We start from the raw sequence: 21486 nt of genomic DNA, 5'->3' as shown, positions 1-21486 counted from the left end.
GCAAAGCCAGTTATGTCAAATGTTTTAAAAAATTTAAAAAGGTGTGTATATACAGACAATTTCAATTTTTATTTCTTTGCAGTTCATTGGGATTTGAAGGACCAAGACAATACAGTGGAACACTATGGTCACCACAAGCAACAATCCAAATGTGTACTGAGAGAGGCTTAACCTCTGATAACACAGCGATGCAGAGTGATAGCAGACAGTGAATTAGCACACAGCTCTGGCTTCAACACAGAGATCCAGACTTGAGGCAAAGATCAGTAATTGGATTTTGTAAAGCAGCTCAGTCAGTCCTCAGTAAGGGTAGTGCACAGTTTAGTGAACAGTTCTCACTCTACAGTGCAATGTGAAATTGTGAATTTAAAGTGAGAAAATAAAAGTAGTTGCTTTTCTGCCAAAATGCTGGACATTATGACCATACCTTTAAGCTGTGACTAATAACTCACTGAAAGCAAAGCAGAACCAAGCCTCATTAGTGGAAACTACATGGGAAAGGTCTTGGCAAAAGTATAATTTTACTATGGTAATCTAAGATAAAATAAAACACTTTCTTGGGAAAGCCATCTGATACTTTAATGAGAGATTATTTTATTTGGTGTAATGTCTTCTAAAAGGAGGGAACTGTGCCAGGTAGTCCATTTTGTGAGAATGTGAAGAGGTGTTTTAGAAACACAGAAGGAGAGTCGGAGGAGAAGAGGGGAGCTCTTGCACTCTCCATCAAGAGCAGAGAGCCAAAGCCTGCTCGCTCAAGAGCAGGCCAGCCTTGGCTTTAATGTGCTGCAGCAGGTCTGCTCGCTAGCACGGCCAAGAAACCAACAGAGCCAAAATATGGACCTAACATCTCAGAAATAACAGAACACTGGAATAAAAAATGGATGGGCGACAAAACCAGCCAAGAGGCAGGCTGCAGTACTGATCCTGGATAGCATTATCCCCCTCTCCTTTCACAAAGGCCTCCGAAACCGAAATGGGCCCACACAGCACCACGGCGATTGACCTGTGTCATGCTGATGACAGAGCTCCTCCGCAGAGACACACACACACACACACACAAGAAATGCCACAAGTGCCCCGGGTCACAGTAGCACATTGGCACCATTAAGGTCTCATTACATCTTTTACAGCAGCTCAGAGGAAAATGTGTTTATAGCAGCAGCAGATGAGGTGTGAAAAGACAGCTTGATTGAAGATCCCAAGAGGCCCATTGCATGGTGCTGTTAGATGAGGCACGCACCAGAGGATTTGCCATTTCACTTCACAACTGCAGTAGACTCCTGATGTTGCTCTCAATAAAGCTTAAGATGGGAACAATGACACTAAGTACATGCACAGTCTTCACACGTTCTAGTTCTATCAGGGTGAAATCATCAAGGGGCACATTCCCATTTGTCCCTCTCACTTGTTATAGATCATTGGGTTGGGCTCCACAGTCCTGCACTCATTTCCTCTGAAATACTTAAGACACTTCACTGTCCAGTTCTTTTAACCTAATTGCTGCCTATAACCACTCTGCTTGCTGGTTTAGGTTTCAGCACGCAGTGCATCATTTCCATCAACCTCTGCACACAGAACTTCAAGCAAGTCTCATCAACCTACTGATTGAGACTTTGCTCCCTTATTTGACTAAACAGCTCTTAATAGTTGATGATCAACAAACACAGGTGGGAATGATGCCATCAATTACTCCTACAGCGAGTCATTGTTTTTCCTTCTGCTCAAGTCCGTCATTTTGTCCATTTCTTCCATTCATATTCCAACCAGTTGATCGAATACAGAGTTGCAGGGGAGCCAGAGTCCATCTCGGCAAGCAAAGGGCACTAGGCAGGATATATACTAGGTGGGACGCTAGTCCATTGCAGGGCAGACACAGACACAAACATGCACACGCTCACACCAGAAGCCAATTAACTACCAATATGTGTTTGGACTGTGGGAGGAAACAGGAATGAGTTATATTTTAGATGAAAGAGAGTCGTATTAAAAGGCACTCATTAGCACAGTGGTCATACCAATTTCACATTTCATGCAGATTTTTAAGAATGAAAAGCAACCTCAAAAGAGGCCTCAAACAATGAATTGAATTAGCTTGTGATTAAGAACTAAGCTGGAACAAAAAAACACCAGAAAAAGATACTCCATTCCCATGCGAGAACCACTGCAGTATGTCAAATGTCACATTGCTGCCTTACAGTCGATAATGCAAGGCAGCACACTAATGAACTCAAAGGTAAAAAACAAAAACCACAGTCCAAAGAGATCTTGTTATTTTTTCTGCTGTTGCAGTTCACCATATCAAGAAACAGTCTCTGGGTAGTTCATTTTTAAGGCTAAAACAGAAAATTAAAAAGACCTGAAAAGGCATTTGAATTCCTTAGATTTCATTATGTTGTTTGGTGTATATATCAGCTACGCATTTTGTTTTGTTTTTTACCTTTTGAACTATTCCAGTAGCGTACTGCTACAGAGCGACATTTAAATTTTCTCCTCTGCGTACTAATTGGACACGAGGGAAAATACAAGTTTTAAAGACTTCTTTTATATATACAGTATAGAAAATTCAGAATAAAAATAGTAGATAACGCTCCTACACTGTACTTATCAGCTCATGCAGCTTGTTTAAGTCTGATGTACTTTGTCTCTGAAAAAAATAGCATTATACAGTTTTATATAAACTTTTTCTTAAAAAAAAACTCTTGGTGGGACATTACAGTACATTTTTGGAAATGAAAGAATATGTGAAAATGCCTTGTTTGAAATCTCTTCCCAGCAACTGTAGTTTTCAAATGTTTGAAAATATTTGCATTTGAGATGAAGACAATGACAACCTGCATGTAAAAAAAAACAAACCACACTACTTTACACTTGCTTTGAAAAGTTTTCAGAAACTGCTTTAGGGGGATTTGTTAGCACGGAAAAATATGAGAAGAAAGGAAATAAATTATAATATATAAGTATATATAAAATAAAGTATATAAAGGGAAATAAGTCATAATAAAGCAGGCTCCTTTATAGTAATACAAAAAATAATAAAAGTTCAGGTGGGTAGCTGCGTCAGCATGCGTAGGCTGCAAAGGAACAAGTAATAGGTTTATTCCATGCTGAAAAAAAGAAGAAAGAGAACAAAACGTTTCGGCCATGGAGCCTTCTTCAGGTGTGATAAAAGTAATAATTAGCAAGGGTTTGCCACTGTCTTCAAGCAAACCCTAGGAGCTTGGGTGATGTTTTTCATTAATTAAAGAAAATTAAGATCTTCAAAATGACACTTAATTGTTCTAGTTTGCTCATCCGGCTGCTGGAGACCGTAATTTGCTTTGGGTGAGTGTCTTTTAAAAACACAAAAGAGAGATGTAATAAATTATTTACCCGAGGTACACAGTACTCAGCCATCCGTGTGAACAGTGCTGGCATGCAAATTACTACACAGCTGTTAGCATGAATCAGTTTTCTATACACCGACAATTTTAATAATGACCACAAAACAATTAGTAAAAACCTGTTATTCCTATTGCAAAAACAGGACGCACTTCTTTACAAAAAGGGCTGTGGGTGGCCAGGACAAACTACATACCAATGTTATGGAAACTGATAACACCACTTAGGAACTAAAATCCAAATGATAAATACTGTATGATCCTAAATGGCCTCTTTGTGTTTGCAAAGTATGTTAAAGTTAAATCTTTCATATTTGCAGAAACCTAGAAGCAAAGTTAAATTAGAAATTCAACATTCAATGAAACACTAACTCGTGCATGCTTTGTTGGATATGGTGTTCTTGACTAGAACATTATAAAATTAGGCTAGTTATAGTTACAGTACATTTTACAAATTTCAAATCCTAGTCAAAATACAGACATCAAGTATATTTCATACTCTTAGCGTTTTACTCCTGTTTCTTTGAATGCCCTAAAAGGGGGATAAACGTACATTTTCAGAAGCAGTTGTAATCAATCTATTTCAGCCTTTAGCCTCTGACATATTTGGGACTTTTAAAATGTTTCAGGTTTGAAGGCTTTATACACAACATTTTTAACAGGATAGTTTACCAGCTATCACCGTCTGATTAAAAAAAACTCATCCTGCTTTTTAAAACTGTTTGACATTTCAAGATCCAGAATGGTAAGTGTGGTAATCTTATTTTACAGCATACATGCTTAACAGGGATTCTGACCTTCAGTTCAACTTATGTAGTGCTTATGATCTTTGGCCGGAGCACAATTAATATTTTCCTTCTCTTGATTTGCTAAGGACCTGGCTCAATGCTGGAGGTTTCGTCCTTAGCACAAGACAAAAATCTCCAATCACAAAAATTTCCTTGCTATGAGTGGGGAAAAAACCCTTATCACCCAACAGTATCTTACCAAAGCATGTCTGGAATTCTCCTATTAGGACACGTGGGGGTCTGTGAAAGTGACTTTCTACTGGGAGAGCTCAAACTGCATGAGTGAAACAAACCTCAATAGGGTCATCTGGTTTCTCTTCTTGCTGTTGGGAGTCTGGGAAAGCATCCTGCACTCTTCTCTCTTGGCTCTCCTGTAATGCACAGCACACAGTCAGGGAGGAAATCCGGCCCTTAAACACCTCTGTCTCCCAGCGTGGAAGGTTTTCCCTGATAATATTGCCATAATCGTAATCTGGAGATTACGTGTGATTGCTCACACCTGAAGAAGGCTCCACGGCCGAAACGTTGTGTTTTTTTTCTTCTTTTTTTCAGCATGGAATAAACCTATTACTTGTTCCTTTGTAGCCTACGCATGCTGATGCAGCTACCCACGTAATCTGGAGATGCTTATGAATGTGGAAAAGAAGTAAAACTAAAAACCTTACTGCAGAAATTACTCTCATATATGGAAACAGATACCATTGCATCATTATTTATTATGTAATACGTAACGCATAGCAAGCAAGATGTGCTGTATAAAAAATCAAGTCTAGTTTAAATCCATCACAGGCCAGATTAGGAATAGAAAAAATATGTTTTAAATAGACATTAATCTGGCCAAGAGTAGAATTGGCAGGAGATCATCATCCATAAAAAGTCATTTTATACATCGGAAAGACTTTTATCTGGTTTGTGATTGAGCCTAGTGGACTGGGCGATCTATCTACACTTGCGCCAAGCTATATAAAATGTAAATTTTATTAAAAAAATCTATATAAAATTGGAAATTTAGCCGAGGCCCTACATGGTAAATGTTTTATGGATCACAAGACTGAGCTTTGATCAAATCTGTCAAATTACCGGTGAAAGAAAAAAAAAATTGTAATCAGTGCAAGAGGTGAACAGTAAATCTAAATACGATGTATATCTGTATCTTATACAATATATCTTAAACACAAATATCTTAATATATTATACGTATATACTAATGGAAAAAAGAAACGCAACATTTTCAGTAATGAGAATACTATAGTTATAGTTTATGTACTTTCACAAAACGTTGTCCATTTGTTTTAAGCCCTCTGACCAGCAATACAGCTTGTGCAGTGAGGCACTGCAACTTGCCAATCACACGAAAGCTCGTTAGGTGAACTTTTACCCCAACAAGGTCCAGGTGGAACAATGCCTGATTAGGTCACCCTTAAAAAGGCCTTAATTCAAAGCTTAGGTCACTGCAAGAAAAAGGCCACTACTCCACTGTGTCCCAACAGGTTTGAGTGACCACACCAGAGCAGGACCGCAACATCAGACTGGTCCATCTGAGAGATCATTTCAGATCTGTCACCTGTACTGCTGCTTAAACTGCCAGCAGACATAATGCCCACATCAGTGACAGAACAGTGAGGCTCCATGCTGCTGGCCTTAGAGCAAGGCGACTTGTCAGAGGCCCTCTGCTCACAACTCCTAGACGTCACACTCGACTGGCTTGGGCCAGACAGAGGCTGCGATGGACTCGTCAGCAGTGGCATCAGGTCCTCTTCCCGGATGAGTCACTCTTCGGCCTGTTCCACGCAGATGGGAGGGCCAGAGAGTGGAGGAGGAGGTGTTGCGTTTCTTTTTTCCCCATCAGTATATACTGTATAAGATATAACAATATTTCTTAAATATAAATATCTGATATATATTTAATATATATCTGAAAACAATATTGTAATACTATAAGCTGTTTATCATTTTACCTGGCTTTTGAAGCAAGCAAGAAAAAGAGGCAATGATCTACAGAAAACTTTCTAACCAGTAGGTCTTAATGAATCATCAAAGTGGGGTGGCACCTGCTGTCAACTGAAAAGGGAGACAGGATGAAAAGTGGCATGCCTGGTATTATTTTAATTCCTCCGCAAAGCGAGCTTTCAGAAAACAAGCAATGATGACAACTGTTATTGTTAACGTGTCAATTAAAAAAAAAAAAGACCACTGTCCTTTGTTATTGACAGAAAATTAACCCTTTATCATCCAAATTAAGTTTTATCGTTTATGTATCCTCTAGAAAATTACAATTACATTAAAAGCTTGTAAAGTGAACCTCTAAAAGTCTAGGATAAGCCTAAAAAATGAATAATGATGACTAATAAATATATGCATAGTAACAAACATAACAATCTGCTTGATTTTTGAAAATCAGATTAAATTTATCCAACCCCCCTCCACAAATAAGAGTTAGCAACAAGAAAAAAATATCCTTCCTGGACATTTGGGTGCATTACATTGATAACGATAATCTGAAGTTGCACAGTAAACAGAACCACAAAGGAAGTCAAATATCATGTTCTGCATCTTGCAGAGTGTTGAACTTGCCCAGAAATGCAAAACACACTTTGCACACGATTTCGCCTAAAATCAATTCAGTGTTTGCTGGGTAAAGTCCTAAGTCCTAAGGACAAGTCTGAGGCTAGGGACTCAATGTTGTGAGCTGCTTGTGGATTCAAGGTGGTACAGAAGAAACGTTTTCTGCCATCACATAAAAGAAAATGATCACCACTGTGACCAATATGATCCATATATCCAGCTCATTATCTTCTGTTCCCTAGCAATGATGCAGCGTATCTGTACAGAGGTCTGTTAAGGCATGATGACTATGTAATGGCCAGACTGATCACAGTAGTGATCATCCCTTGGAGCTGTAGTCCAGAGTTGTGTGGTCAACATTAGTGATTATCTTGCATAGTGAAGGCATCCTCATACCACCTCTAATGTTATTCTAGTGTTATGTAGTGAAGTAGCTAAGTAGCAAAGTAGCTAAGACTACATAGTGTTTATTACTACATAGCCAGCAGCCATATCACCCTCCAACTCACAACTGGCAACCCACTGAAGCTAAGCAGGTGTGAGCCTGGTCACTACCTGGATGGGAGACCTCCTGGGAAAAACTAAGGTTGCTGCTGGAAGAGGTGTTAGTGGGGCCAGCAGGGGGTGCTCACCCTGCGGTCCATGTGGGTCCTAATGCCCCAATATAGTGATGGTGACACTATACTGTAAACAGGTGCCGTCCTTCAGATGAGACGTACAGTAAAACGGAGGTCCTGACTCTCTGTGGTCATTAAAAATACCAGGGCGTTTCTCGAGAAGAGAAGGGGTGTAACCCTGGCGTGTTGGCCAAATTTCCCATTTGCCCTTACCAATCATGGCCTCCTAATAATCCCCATCTATGAATTGGCTTCATTACTCTGTTCTCCTCCCCACTGATAGCTGGTGTCTACTATTGCTGCCATCGCATCATACAGGTGGGGCTGCACATTGGTGGTGGAGGGGAGTCCCCATTACCTGTAAAGAGCTTTGAGTGGAGTGTCCAGAAAAGCGCTATATAAGTGTAAGCAAATATTATTATTATTAATAATAAAGAAAATTCTTAATTTTTAAGCAAAATCTTCTCACAGCAGTTCCACTCCTGTTGTAATTTCTGGAGGATCTATAGTCCTAGAACCTTCAAACATCAAAATCCATAACTCCAGCTGCAGGGGCACAGAGGATGTGACTGAACAAGTTTCCTTTTTTTTTTGCTTCACTGCTAAAGAATGTGCAAGGCTCTCCAAGGAAATACCATCAGCATCTTCTGCAGAACATTCCAAGTGCACACAACGGCTAGATGAGGGTGCGTTTCAAAGCCGGGCGTTTGGGAGCGTAGCACAGCCTGACACGTCAGTAGGGAGTATCTTGTGGCAAGGGGCTGTACATGCAGCCCGGTACCTGAACTTCACGCTGTGCAGAAATGCACACAAACAGGGTCGCCTTAAGGAGCTCAGCAGTAAAGCAAAAGCCCTCTCTTTCAAACAATGTATCCAGCACGCAGCATGATGACAAGCAAAATGAGCTAGACTTAGGACTTCCTACTTTTTAAATATTTGATCAAGGAGGTGATAAATCCAACTGCTCCCTTCACAGCACATTCGACATCATGGACCACACACTGTAATCATTGTATATTGACTGGTTTCACTGAATGCGTGGCCTTGAACCACTTTCATTTTTCCCTCTTGGGGGTAATATAGTCTACAGAAAAGACCTACATAAGTGTTTAGTTCGCTGAAACTCCAGAAAATGAAGCCATAGAATTTAAGTACCATACTCTTGCCACGAATGTCAGCAAACATGTGTCAGCAAACCCACCTCCTGGGGCATCCTGAAGCACAAGGACCTCTCTCTCATTCCCACAAGAAAAAAATATCTTGTGCCACATAAAGTATAACCCCACAAAACTGATTAAAATCAAGAATTTTTTTTTTTAGAAACACTGGCATCTACTGTATTTGCTTATGTTAGGTATGAGTAGTTTTCTAAGCAGAAGATTTTTGTAGTGTAGGAATAAACAATTACCGAGAAAGAAAATAAATGGTAATCCCTATACTGTAACTAAGGCATACTTTAGCTATTGGAAAGGCTTTACATATTCTTTGAAGTGCATCATTAACAGCTGAGCCAACAACTCTTTTGTTAACAGGAGGAAAAAAATCTGCTTCTGTTTGGCTACAGCGCACAAAATTTTAAATAAAAAGCACAAGGAGTGCTTTTTAGCAATCTGAATTCATCATCTGATATTTCAGGTTAGCCCCAATCAGTAGATGTGCACATCCAAGACATTTACATACAGTATATCAGTGCGCCTGGAATAAATTAAAATGTATGGTGCCTTTAGAAGGGCCTTGCAGTGCTGGGGCCCAGGGTTCGATTCCTAAGCTGTTCTGCCTTGGAGTTGTCCTCCCCATGTTCACGTGGGGTTCCTCCAGGCCAGTACCTACTGGTACCGCTGGTTAACTGGCTTCTGCAAAACCTGGCCCAGCCGTGAGTGTGTGCAAGTGTTTGATAGACTAGCATCCTATCCAGGGTGTATACTGCCTTTTGCCAGTGCTTACCTGGTTAGGCTCTGGCTCCCCCCCTACCCTGTATTGGATGAAAATGGATGGGTAGGCTCCTTAAGAAATGAGTATACTGTACATTAAATTGTACTATGATTAGTCCTGCATAGTTATTTTAAAAAACAACACCTATAAATCATTTTTCTTCCATGTCAAACAATATGCAGAATGCAGACAAAACTGTGCTGAGAAGTGATTAAATTCAGATTGTTAAAGGCTGGTATGTTCTGAATCAATGTGATACTGGGGAAACTTATGTGAAAAGAAGTATCGGCTTTCCTTCATTAGCCTGTGCCCATTTTAAATTTTACCTGCAAGTCAAACATTTCAAAGAAAAAATGGGAAAATAATGATACTGAGGGGAGCATTTATAGGGGACTTAACCAACTCAAAATTTCAGTATTGAACCACATATAGGAAAGAGAAACCCTAAGACAGTTTGACTTCCACATTATCCACATTACATTGCTCAGGACCTACTGAGAGTTCCAGGTATCCAGGTTCGTAATCCATCTGAAGAACCGGGAAGGACAAGTTAGTCTGGACTGGCTTAATACCTCTGCATACTGTATATGAAACTGGTCAGAACTCAAGACACCTGAAATCCTGTAAGGCTGCTTTTATTATTATGTCTGCTGAACTTCAGCCTCTTGCACATTATCATTATATTTTCGTCAAGCAAATCTGCTTAAAAAGAGATTTTAAAATGCACAAATGGGAAATGTGAGTATGTTCTTTGCTCTGACGCAGAATGATTAAAGCCCAAAGATTAAGATAAAAATGTTCCATTTTATTGTAGTAGTAGTAGAGATAGCTTGCATTAGAACTACTGTATATCGTCCTATGGAGTTTAAACAGATATACATGAAAAGCACTGCAGCAAAAAAAAGAGTGCATTGCATAACAATTATTCTGTACTTTTCCTTTCACCTCTGTTTGTACCTTGAGGGCAATTCAATATGATGTATCTGCACACACCAGCAGCAAAGCATAATGCCTGACAGAGAACCAGTCATTTCTTGAAAGCTGCTTAAAAATGTTTCAGTCAAAACAAACATTTTCTGGATTTCTGGCTAGCAGCCTTGAAGTGAGATCCGATAACCTTATACCTGTATATTGCGACCTCTTTAAAAAATCATCAAGGTCATTCCTCTATGGAACTGAACCGTTTTTTAAAAAGTACACGTATACTAAAACAAAATCAAACCTCAGGCACAAAGGTACTGGGCCTGAAATTCCTACAGTTGAGGTGTCTCATTCATACTTCTTTAAGCTGAAATACAGTCAAGAGAATACTGCTTCTTCTTTTGCAATGTGAAGCTACAATATACTTCACTTGAGTCAAGCAATAATGGTGGATGGTGGAGGTGGATTATGACGAGTCAATAAATGGAATATTTATTTTCTTTAAAAAAATCCATGTCAAAGCGTCTTGAAAACTACAACAGCACTGTTTCAATACACGACTTCCAAACCTTCACTTTCAGCACTTTTGTCAAGACTTTAATCACACAGTTGGGAGCACACTTGCGAAAGAGGGCGCCACTCCTTCACGACCACCCTTGGAGTCAGTAATTAACACATTAATTTGCGACAGATTCCGCGCCCGCCTGACTTCGCCACCCAAACCGTTTGACTTAAAGAACATTCTAGAACCAGTAGGGAGGAAAGACAACGAAAAAAAAAACCTTCTCCGTCATGTAAAGTGCTAATACTAAAAAACAGTTTCAGGTTAATTTGAAAACAGGAAGGTAATGTTTGCCTTGGGTATACATAATGAAACACAGCTACATTTGTATACATGCAGCTCTAATATACTGTACATTGTCCAGTTCCTTAAAGAAAAAAAAAACATCAGCATACTAGCTTCATCTCACTTTTTTTTACTTCTTCCACTTCATCCACTCTATATGACAAGCACATTTTAGATTATGTAACATCTGTATTTGTGCTTAAAGGTGTAACTACTACTGCATGGTGCAGTTCATCATTAGGTACTGTAACATTTTACATTCACCTGCAAAGCACCACAAGTCATAATGGAACTGGATAAGCCATCAGCCAGAAAAATAAATCACATACAGTAACAACTGACAAGGAAGAAGCCTCCTGGATGGCACTCCAACTCAACTACAATTAATCAACAGTGGCCAATAGTCCTGGAATGCCCCCCCACTTCGAAAAACAAACATTCTTTTACAAATCACATTCCTGCAACAGCAGTTCCTCCCAGCTGCTAGGTTTTTCAGCAGGGGAATACTGAGAGTCTTGTTTTCAATAATGATTTTAGGGCAAGAGACTACTAGGCCAATTAATGCTTAATTCATGTTGGTTTTTTTTTACTATTTGTAATTAAGTGTAAATGGATTTATTCTGGCATGTCTTTCACTTTTGCAAAGCACAGTGGGATGCCTTGGCATAAAAGGCGCTGTAAAAGAATATACATTTGTTCACAGCTTTTGACAATCATTTCTTGATTAACTCAACTGTATAGTTTTAAGGTAAGATCAGAGTTTTAATAAAGCGCTGATAAAAATAAAAAAGTACTCAAATCATACCGTACTCAAATAATCCAGAGAGTCACTGAATTAACATAAAGGAAACCTGGTCGGGTTTATATTTTACCTTATCTTCTTTATGACAAAAGGCCGACAGACATTACAAAGCATGCTTCACCATTTATACTGAAGGGCATGTAGTCCTAAAACCTTGGTCTTCTCTCCCAATCAATACAAAAAGCTCGACAAATAATGTATTTTCACTTGTAAAAAAAACTTCATACCTTTGCCGGGGGAAGAACAAATTTTGCCGGTGACCTACAAAAAAAACAAATTATATAATCAGTTTTAAAACAGTTGTAAAATCAATATTATTCAGTCACAATATCAAAGCCTACAGTACATCTGGAATAAAGATCTGCATCATTTCCGTGGTAGAATGAGTGTGGCTTATTCTATATAACATCAAATTAAAATAGAAAAGTTCAATGTTTACATGATTGAGAATACCATAACAAGTTGTATTTAAATGCATTCTTACAGACAGTGAAAAGAAAAAGGACTTTCAAACACACTAGAGTGTTTCCTGCTGTGTTGCTCTGTAATCCAGTCCATTCTACATTCAACAGTTTTTAAACAAATGATAGTTTGCAAGGTTCACAAATGGCACAGTCAGAGAATAGGAACCTACTACAGTATGTGCTTAAAAGTTTTAGAAAGCATTAAAAAGGAGCACTCCATTCCATTCTTCAGGGGTTCTAGGCAGAGCAGACAACAGGTATGCTCACAGGACATACAGTGCAAGTTTTTCATTTATAGCATAGTGTAAATGTCTGGGTGGCATTTCCTAACGTTTTGTGTGAAGTCAAAAACTGACTGCTGATCATTCAGACGTCTGAGTGAATAAATAAATGAACCCCCAGGAATGCTCATGTAGCAGTTTATGTACCAAATAGTTGGTCCAGCAGTTAAGATGCTGAGTAATTACATGGCTGTCATGGCGTGTTTTTAATTCATTCTACTGCTGAGAGCAACAATTTCAGTGCCCTCCAGGGATCTCCAGTGGCTTTATTATATTGGATAACAACTGCACCTTGGAAGTAATTGCAACGCAGAAGGCAGACAGTTTAGAAATTCCAATTTAATAACTTTCATGAACCTCAAAATGCATTTTAGATCAAAACAACGTCACATCTCTGCATGTTAGAGAAAGGCATTGTCAAGGGTGTTTAATCTGCCATATATGTGAATACAATAATTGGGAGTAATTGGGTTCTAATTTAAAGAGGTAAATAAAAATAAAATGTTATTATTTCCTGAGTGGACCTGGAGTTTCTGACAGCAAACTCTTGCCTGTGTGTATATTTGTTATACAATTTTCAAACATGTTAACACGCAATGTCAACTGTTGCAACAGATGTGGGGGGCATGTAAGCTTTTTTTCTGGGGTGCCCACAGAATTTGACATTATTCGAAGTCCACAATTAATAGGGTAACGTTTTTCTTTTACCAAGTCAATGTGACTTTCACTGAAGCACCACAGAACAATACCCTCTCCCTCTTCTGACAATTTCTTTGCACTCTGTACAATTCTGTATGGAAAGCACTATTAACCTGGGATTTTCATCCTTCATGCATAATTTAAAACCCCTGCCAAAGAAGGGAACAAGAGGCCAATCAAATAAAAAACACAGATGTTTCTGAAGTACCAATCCAAATATATTAACTTATTATATTTTTCAGTGCTCTGTTGTGTGATAAGCTCCTTTTCTACGTGCAGGCTTACATTTGGAAGGCCTAAGCTATTTCAGAACAAATCTTTATCATTAACACTTTTCATCATTTACAGGTATTAGTAACACCTTTATCATATACTATAACAAACCTCTTGGAGGTGAAGCAAATGCTTCCCCTTGTGGTGCTAAGGATAGTACCCAACTCCCAAAATACAGTAGAGAGAAGCAGATTTTGAAATTTCAGTTTATTTATGGTCTGGTTTTAACTTGAAAAATGCAGCTGTGGGGTTGGGCTCATCAATAAAAAAAGTCTATAACTGATGTTCTACTTTTTTTATTTTACCTGGAAAAGCACTAACGTATCATGAAAATTCCATATTTTGCCTTTCATATCAGCACATACTGTAAATTCTTAAACCGTTGTTTGGATGAATGGCGATGCTTAATTACAGTATGCGACAAGTCTCTCTGATCAGCTGTTTCCCATTTCCTGGCAGGGATCAGCTGCTCATGCAGCCTGCTTTTAACAGGAAAAAAAAATACAAATTAGCAGGTTTTTTTAACTGCCATAATATATATGGCAAGTCTGACATATGCAACACTGCAAAAAGAAAACCAAGGTCAATAACACATATCTTTTGCTGTCATACTGTAAATATATTAAAGTTACTACTTTCTGAAGTGCTTTAAAAAACCTTGCCTTCACTTTTGCTCTCAGGAAAGACTGGTCAGCAGATCTCTAAAAAAAATTGAGGTCAAAAACCTTGTGATTTGCTTTACAGAGAGGTTTTTTAGAAAAAAAACTGTGGAAAAATAAGCATTCCCTCCCGAAGGCTAAAATTTATTTTTTTCTGATGAAAACATCATTGAAATAATAATGTTACAACTTGATTACAACACTCTTACACTATTATAACACTATTACAACACTATGCCAGTAAAGAAAAGGAAAGCTCACAAAAAAAGAGAAACAAGGTAACAGAAACAAGGAAGGGGGCTATGTGAACAAATTTTGTAAATTACAGAGGCAGTCGCTGAAGCTGATCAGTGGACTTTCTTTCTAAATGCGCTACAAGTTCCAGTAACCATATAAAACCACCACACATGACATTCTACAGTACATGACAGTGGACAGCAATGTGGTGATTGTCACTGAAAATGGTATGGTCACCCGGATGACCTAGATCTCCATTTCTCTTATACAGCACTTTGCACAAGTATTCACTCCCTTCCATTCAAGTTATGGTTAAAAACATTCACTTTAAAAAATGTGTATTCATCATTTGATCATTTGTATTTCAACAAAATCTGACACCATGGAAAGTAGGCAAGTACTTCTGTAAGGCTCTCCGAGCGACAGGGAGTGGACAAATTTTGATTGCGAGTGAATAAATTATGAAGGGATGAGTCTTAAACCCCGGCTTAAGATTTATCAGCCACCAGATGATAAATCAGTGCAGCCTTCTATGACACCCACTGAGTGCAAAGGTCTGAGATAAAACATTAGAAATCCATGATGCAAATCGATTTCCTTTAGATCCTGACACATGTGCAGTCTAATATCATCCAATCCATCGCTGAGAATATATACCATTTTTGAGGGCCATGGTTAACCTTAGAGGAAAAATCATATGTAAATATTATTATTGATTAAACATTAATAGAATATGAATGCAAATGTCCTGCAAATATAATATGTTCAGAATAGTAACCACAAAATCAAAAGAATATAAGGAGGTAAAATAATTTTTAATTTTTAATCCTACCACATAGTCTGACCTGTAAAACAATCTAATCAAATTGGGTTTGAATTGTTGTTTTTTGAAGGTCCAGCATGCTCTCCTTACAAGTCAGCTGGAAGGTGAGTGTGGAGGGATGTCAAAGCCTAAATAAGGAAACCCGAACATGACTGATTTAGGGATACAGAGGGGAACAGATTTTGCTCTAGCTGTGGAATTCAGAGGCACACAAACTGATTTTGCTAGAAAAAAAGTGATTTCAACATTAAACATTTTGCAAAACGTCTAATATCAGAAGGTATGAACACACGTTCAAGTGACTCTTTAGCTTAAGAAAGAGAGGGATTCCATTTCATTCTGATCTTTATGAAAGGGGAACCTATTGCTCTTGACAACATTTACAGAAATAATCTGCTTTACTTTTTACTATAAGCGCTGCGTTTACAGTACTTTTGCATTGTGATAGCTATTTTTTTTTAGACTTAACAAGCTAATAGCAAACAAGTACGTGCATTTCCCAATGGGCAAAGGTTAGAATGAGGTCACAACAGACAGGTTGCTTCACAAAACACAGCACAGTCCCTATATGTTACAGTACTTAAATGCTTCCTCAATATCATGTCATTCTGAATCAGTTCACAACCTGATGGTTTTTCACCTCTACAGAAACCTGTTTGAAAATAGTAAAATCCACATACAGCAGAAGTGTAACAGAGGTCCAGTGTGCTAAGTTAAGCTCTTAAATGCATTTATGAAGTCAGTTCTCTTTGTCCAATCTGCACCTAAAAACTGGTTTCACAACAACAAACCTTAATCTTGGTAGCTTATATAACTTTTAGGATTTAGCAAGCCTTGCTTCATATTTCCTGAAAGTGCTGCTTTTTCAATGGAATCCTTTAGTTGACTAGCAGGTGTGCAAACCTGCTCTGACTCGATATTTAGCAGAGGTTCTGACTCGATATTTAGCAGGAGGTTTCTGGTGAATCGAGGAGAAGATAGTGACCTTCATGCACAGCTCAGCACGTTTCAGTCCATCAGAGAATATTTCCCAAAGGAGGCATTCCGTACTGCTTCCCCCCACCTCACCACAATGACCTCCTCATTTAGAAAAGCAAAACCTAAGGTCTGCCAAAGCATAGGTAGAATGTATTTATACAGCCAAAGGCTCTTCTGTCCAGGGACCTTCACAAGGAAATAAGCTTTGGCCTCTCCCTCTGAAGGTAGAGGGGGGATATGAATTTGTTTTACAATAAAAAGTCAGGCTATACAAGATGTTCTTAAATTCTTACTACAGACCAGTCCATAGTCTTTACCAGGAGAAATCTTTTATCAGAATAGGTCTAATAATAAACAAAGCAATCAAGTGCAATGATTTAAATGTGATGATGCTTAAGGATACTTTGTTATGTTTACAATTCCTCATCTTTTTTTGTGAAACCTTCTGCGTTTTTGCACAATAGCCTATGAAAAGGAATAAAACTAAACCATCAAGGTGCTTTGGCTAAAGCCCTCCAAGCCTGATGCAGGCTAAACAGTGAATGCTCTGCAATTGGTAATGTTGTTCTGCCAGATGAGAAGAAAAACATAATGCTGGCAGAATATGCATCAGCGCAATTAAGAATGTATTCATCTTTGTTTAAGAAGCTAGCACTGAACCCTTTTGTAAAAAACATTCTGCAGGACAAGAAATCTGCACCACTGTCTGGATGTGGGAGGTGTCTGGCAGACTTGTTAAAATACTTGGCCCTTTTTAAGATGGAACTGATTTAGTTCAGCACAGCAGAAGTAAAGCAGTTATTTGTTTATCCTTCCAGGCTGCTCTGAGAGTAGAGAAAAGGTTAAAAAGGGAGGTTCCGGGTGGAGTAATTCTGGTAAACAAGCACAACGCATCATTTAATAATGGTTGAGTCTTGGTTGGCCCATTATTAACATGTATTACTGGAATCCCAATATCACTACCTGTTTTGACAGGCACATGAATCCATTTCTTTATGTTGAAGGGAAGAATCAAGAAATCTAAATATTAAGAACATTACAGCAGGGTTATTTGCTTTTTACTCAGTGACATATAGAGCAATAAGCTATTATTTAAGGAGAGGATAGCACAATCACAGATCTTTCAAAACTTGCAACTTCCTCTAATAATCAGCATCTTTAGAGACTATCAAGAAGTATTCATTACTCTTATAAGTACCACTTGTTATAAGTCAAACGTTTATATGCTACAACATAATACACAATATATATAAAGACAAACGTCTCAGGAAATTTTCAAATTCAGCTAGATAGAACATAAAGAAAGTTTGAAAGGAGGCATTACTTCTCATGGAGAACACCAATTTATGATTTACTAGAAATTTGCTTGGCCAGAAATAGTCAATTTTATGCACTAGTGCTTCATTTTAGTTTGGATTTTGGTCTGTTTTAAGGAGCCATCTAAATAAAGGACTGAGTAAACTTCAAAGAAACCCCCAATTACAGTAGCATTCCTCAAGCATCCAGAGAAGTCCACACCTTCCTCAGCTGAAGTTCCAGATCACACAGGCTCCTGCCCGAAGGCCTTTCAGTCTTGCACAGACCTGCACACATTCCTGACTCGCCAGCATGTTTTACCTTCATATTTTCTCTCATACAAGATCAAACTGAGAATTTGCCTACTTACTGTACTTTGCATACGAAAGAAGTAATGGTTTTGAATGCAATCAAAAGGGGCTTTAGATCACTTGTATGGCAAATACAGTCAAAAACAAAAGGAGAGAGGACCTTGCCAGTAGTGACTAAACAGACAAATAATTATTCTGAAAGCTACTATTTTGTGAGCGTCAGCTGCATGGTTTCCAAAAGGTTAATTTTATACTTAAGTGAAATGTTATGGGCCGGCGCAGTGGTTAGCATGGCATACCTCTCAAAAATTTACCCTTAGTGTAAGTACTGTACGTTCGTGTTTGTGTACGTGTGTGCCCTGCAATGGACTGGTGTCCCATCCAGGGTGTTTCCTGACTTGCACCTGTTGCATGCTGGGATAGGCTCAGGCTCCCCTGCAACCCTAAATTGGATGGAGACATTAGAAAATGAATGGATGGATAAAATGCTCTGGTGTCAGCTCAGCATTAGTTAATGCAAATTCATGCAAAATTTACATTGCCAGTCAGGCAAGAGAAAAAAACAATCATCTAACTGTGCCATTTAAAAAAAGACAGCGTGAAGCATTTCTGAATCATATCCTAGAGAACCACACTCAAACCCGAGTCCAGGGCAGGAAGGCACCAGAAACACTCTTATAAGGGTGGATTAACAAGACAGCATGCCTAACTCCCTTCCACACTCGCTAGGGCACCTGGATGAAATCCATCCAGGGGAGAAAATGCGGAATCCCCACGTTCACTCTAGCTGGGACTCAAACCCAAGATTGCAATGCTAACTCCACTGCTTCCTTGCTGCCCTCATTTCAAAATACCTGAGGCTCTTATCACCGTTGGTTTTTACTCCAAACAGGATCTTGGGTAAATAACTGCAGCTTGGTACAACAGATTAGGTGCTATTAACAGAAGTGTGCATTAACTGCCCAAGTCTTCTAGAACTGTGCGTGCTCTAAACAATTTAAAACCCAGTGTCAGCCGAGCTAGAATGTTATTGAATTACACTGCAAATCTTCAAAACAGACTGGCTATTGTCTGACGTTTATCTCCTAGTTAAACGAGAGATTACTACAGTACAGCACAAATAAACAATCACCTGTTTACAGGCGATTACAACAGGTACAACGGTCCTCTCCTGGCATGCCTTGTGTAATGTGGCACAGTTTTGTCCCCTGCTACTGCAGTAATGGCGGTCCATTATAATGTGCTAGTCTAGACTAATCAAGGTGATAAATAAGCACTCCCCTTCACAGTACTACTGTACATCTTAGTCACCTGTACGTAATAGTGTGACACTCGAAGAGTGTTTTAAAACACACCTTTCTGGTGACCACCATAATGTCATTTGGGGGACGGAAATAAAAAGGCTGTAAAGCAATAGCACAAACGCCTACAGACATGTGCAATCAGCAGCATAAAGCGATTTAATGACAGGAGGTGACGCCCACATTAAACAGGCCATCACTCTACACACTGGAATTCACAACAGTCCCGTTTTCTTAACAAGCACGATCCAAGGTTATGAAAGTAGCTCTCTGCATATGCTTCTACCCCGTCGCTACGCTATTGTACGTGTCTAAAAGCTGGCAGAGTACATGAGGGAAAGACTCTACATTATCCAGGACGGGCCCAAAATAGCCCTGTACTGCGCAGAACCACTAGACTTCATCTTTCACCTAGAGACACCTAATTGATTGCAACAGGTCACACCTTATATTGCTAAGACTGGTGGAAGTGCAAGCGACTGTTACGTGGCATGAAAAAAACTGATGGCTTTTTGTATTTACAGTTTATTTTATCCACTTACATCTGCAGTTTCAATACATGCAAACAGTTGATGCCGATGACTGGGTTTTTTTTGGGTTAAATTGTCCCACCTTGACAATTACAGCTTCGAAATATTTTATTCGTCAATACTGTTGCTACTAGACTGTGCCTTTTTTGAAGATAAATGAACGAATACCATGCAAACTAGAGCATGTTATTTAGCAGTTAGTATTCCCTTCTCATAACCAAATTAGACGTTTTGAAAAGAAAGTGGTAGTCTATACTTGGAGGATGCCTTACTGTAGTATATCGCGATGTTATTTTAAAGAAGGCACACTATACTGCCTAAAGCTACGCTAGGTCTACATACTGAAGTTGGCACTTGTACAACAGTCGGGTGCTACTCCATGGTGTGAATAATCGAAACAAATATATACAGAAATACAAGGTACTTACACAGATGGAGAAGGAATCAGGTTGACATCTTCGGCAGCGTCATAAAACTCTTCTGTGTCACTGGTGTCTGACGCCATTTAGCTCATGCAAAAGCCCCCCGAAATAACCCCGTTTTCCACTGAAGTCTTCTGAATGTTCGGCAACGAAAATGAAAGTTACAAAGAAAAAAAAAAGATATGCCACCCAATCAAACACGGGGTAACTCCAAAATGTTCCTGTCCCTTTATTTCCCAGTCCAGGTAGATGGAAGGGAGAGGCCTCGTCCTGTCACAAATGTATGAAACGGACAGAAACCAGGCTGGGCTCTGCTCAAGATCACATCAGATCGTTTTAAAATACCGTGCACAGCTGCTATCGGGCTCCTCGCCTTATTCACGAAGATTTTGGAGCGGGTTTCCACCGGGCCTGCCTATGGGTCTGTGTTCATATTTCTGTAGACAGAAAGAAGGAAGACAAGCTGCGCTGTTTTTTTTCTTTTTGCACCAACCAACACCAACACGTCAGTAAACCTCGCGAGAGTTCACAGCTTGACATGTCAGATGTGCCTGCCACAGCGAAGACTTCAGCTGGGCAGCAGTCAGCTGTCGCTTTACACCAAAACAACACGTCATCCTAGTAATAGGATTTTCTTCAGTACTGTTGGCATTTTGTGGAATTTGGACGGAGTATTTATCTAAACTGTAATTCCGGCGACGCCTGGTGTTTGTCACTTGACGTCAGTGATGCTGTAAAAGCTGCAAAAAACGTCCGAAGGCACGAAATCACGTGTGCAAAAACCACCACAAACCATACTTTTTTTTTTTAAAAACGACGAAAGTCGGTATTTTAAAACGACCACAAACCATACTTCAGTCTATCAGTTTTCTAACCGAGTCATCCAGTTCAGGGTCGCAGCGGAGCCGGAGCCTACAGTATATCGGCAAGCAATAGACAATATTCACCCTGGAAGAACGCTAGCCCTTCCCAGCCACCAAAACACTTTTACCCTTATTTGATGTTTTTAGCTAGAAGAAGAAAATGGTTTCTAAAAATGGCTCCTAATAATGTTTATGGTTTAAATAATGCTGGTATTTTAATACACCCTGTAAAAGGCATATGAATAAAAAATATGCACTTAAGTGGCGTGAAAGAAATGTGTTTTCCCACTTTCACTTTTTATTTGCTCCTTTATTTTGCCAGGTAAATCAGGTAAGAATGTGTGATTTTAAATGTATTTCCACCAAACGTTTGTTTAATAAAAAAAGTTCTTGCTCACATACCACCTAATGATAATGAATTGAGATTTATTTTAGGGAATAAACTACGCAGCTGAGTGGCTGAAGCTGACACTCTAGCTTCTTTTCATAAACTAGTGGGG

The 21486-nt window shown here is 39.0% G+C and overlaps 1 protein-coding gene across 2 annotated transcripts in view; it reads right to left on the bottom strand.

Moving 5' to 3' along the window:
* wdr44 (WD repeat domain 44) overlaps positions 1-20786 on the bottom strand; it is a 55076-nt gene extending 34290 nt beyond the window's left edge. The window contains exons 1-3 of one of the 2 annotated variants that reach the window (XM_088649074.1): positions 20130-20784; positions 12077-12110; positions 4459-4536 (exon numbers count right to left, since the gene is read on the bottom strand). In XM_088649074.1, coding sequence (XP_088505200.1) covers positions 4459-4536; positions 12077-12110; positions 20130-20206 — 189 coding nt within the window. In that variant the 5' untranslated portion in view covers positions 20207-20784. Of the gene's footprint in view, positions 1-4458; positions 4537-12076; positions 12111-20129 lie in introns of both variants that reach the window. The other variant, XM_088649075.1, reaches the window with a different exon arrangement.
* Between the last annotated feature and the right edge of the window lie 700 nt (positions 20787-21486).

Source organism: Lepisosteus platostomus, chromosome 10 (genome assembly GCF_059453375.1).
Source record: "Lepisosteus platostomus isolate fLepPlt1 chromosome 10, fLepPlt1.hap1, whole genome shotgun sequence".
Taxonomy (NCBI): domain Eukaryota; kingdom Metazoa; phylum Chordata; class Actinopteri; order Semionotiformes; family Lepisosteidae; genus Lepisosteus; species Lepisosteus platostomus.
Note: the sequence above shows the minus strand (reverse complement) of the source record. Positions and strands in the feature narration are given on the sequence as shown.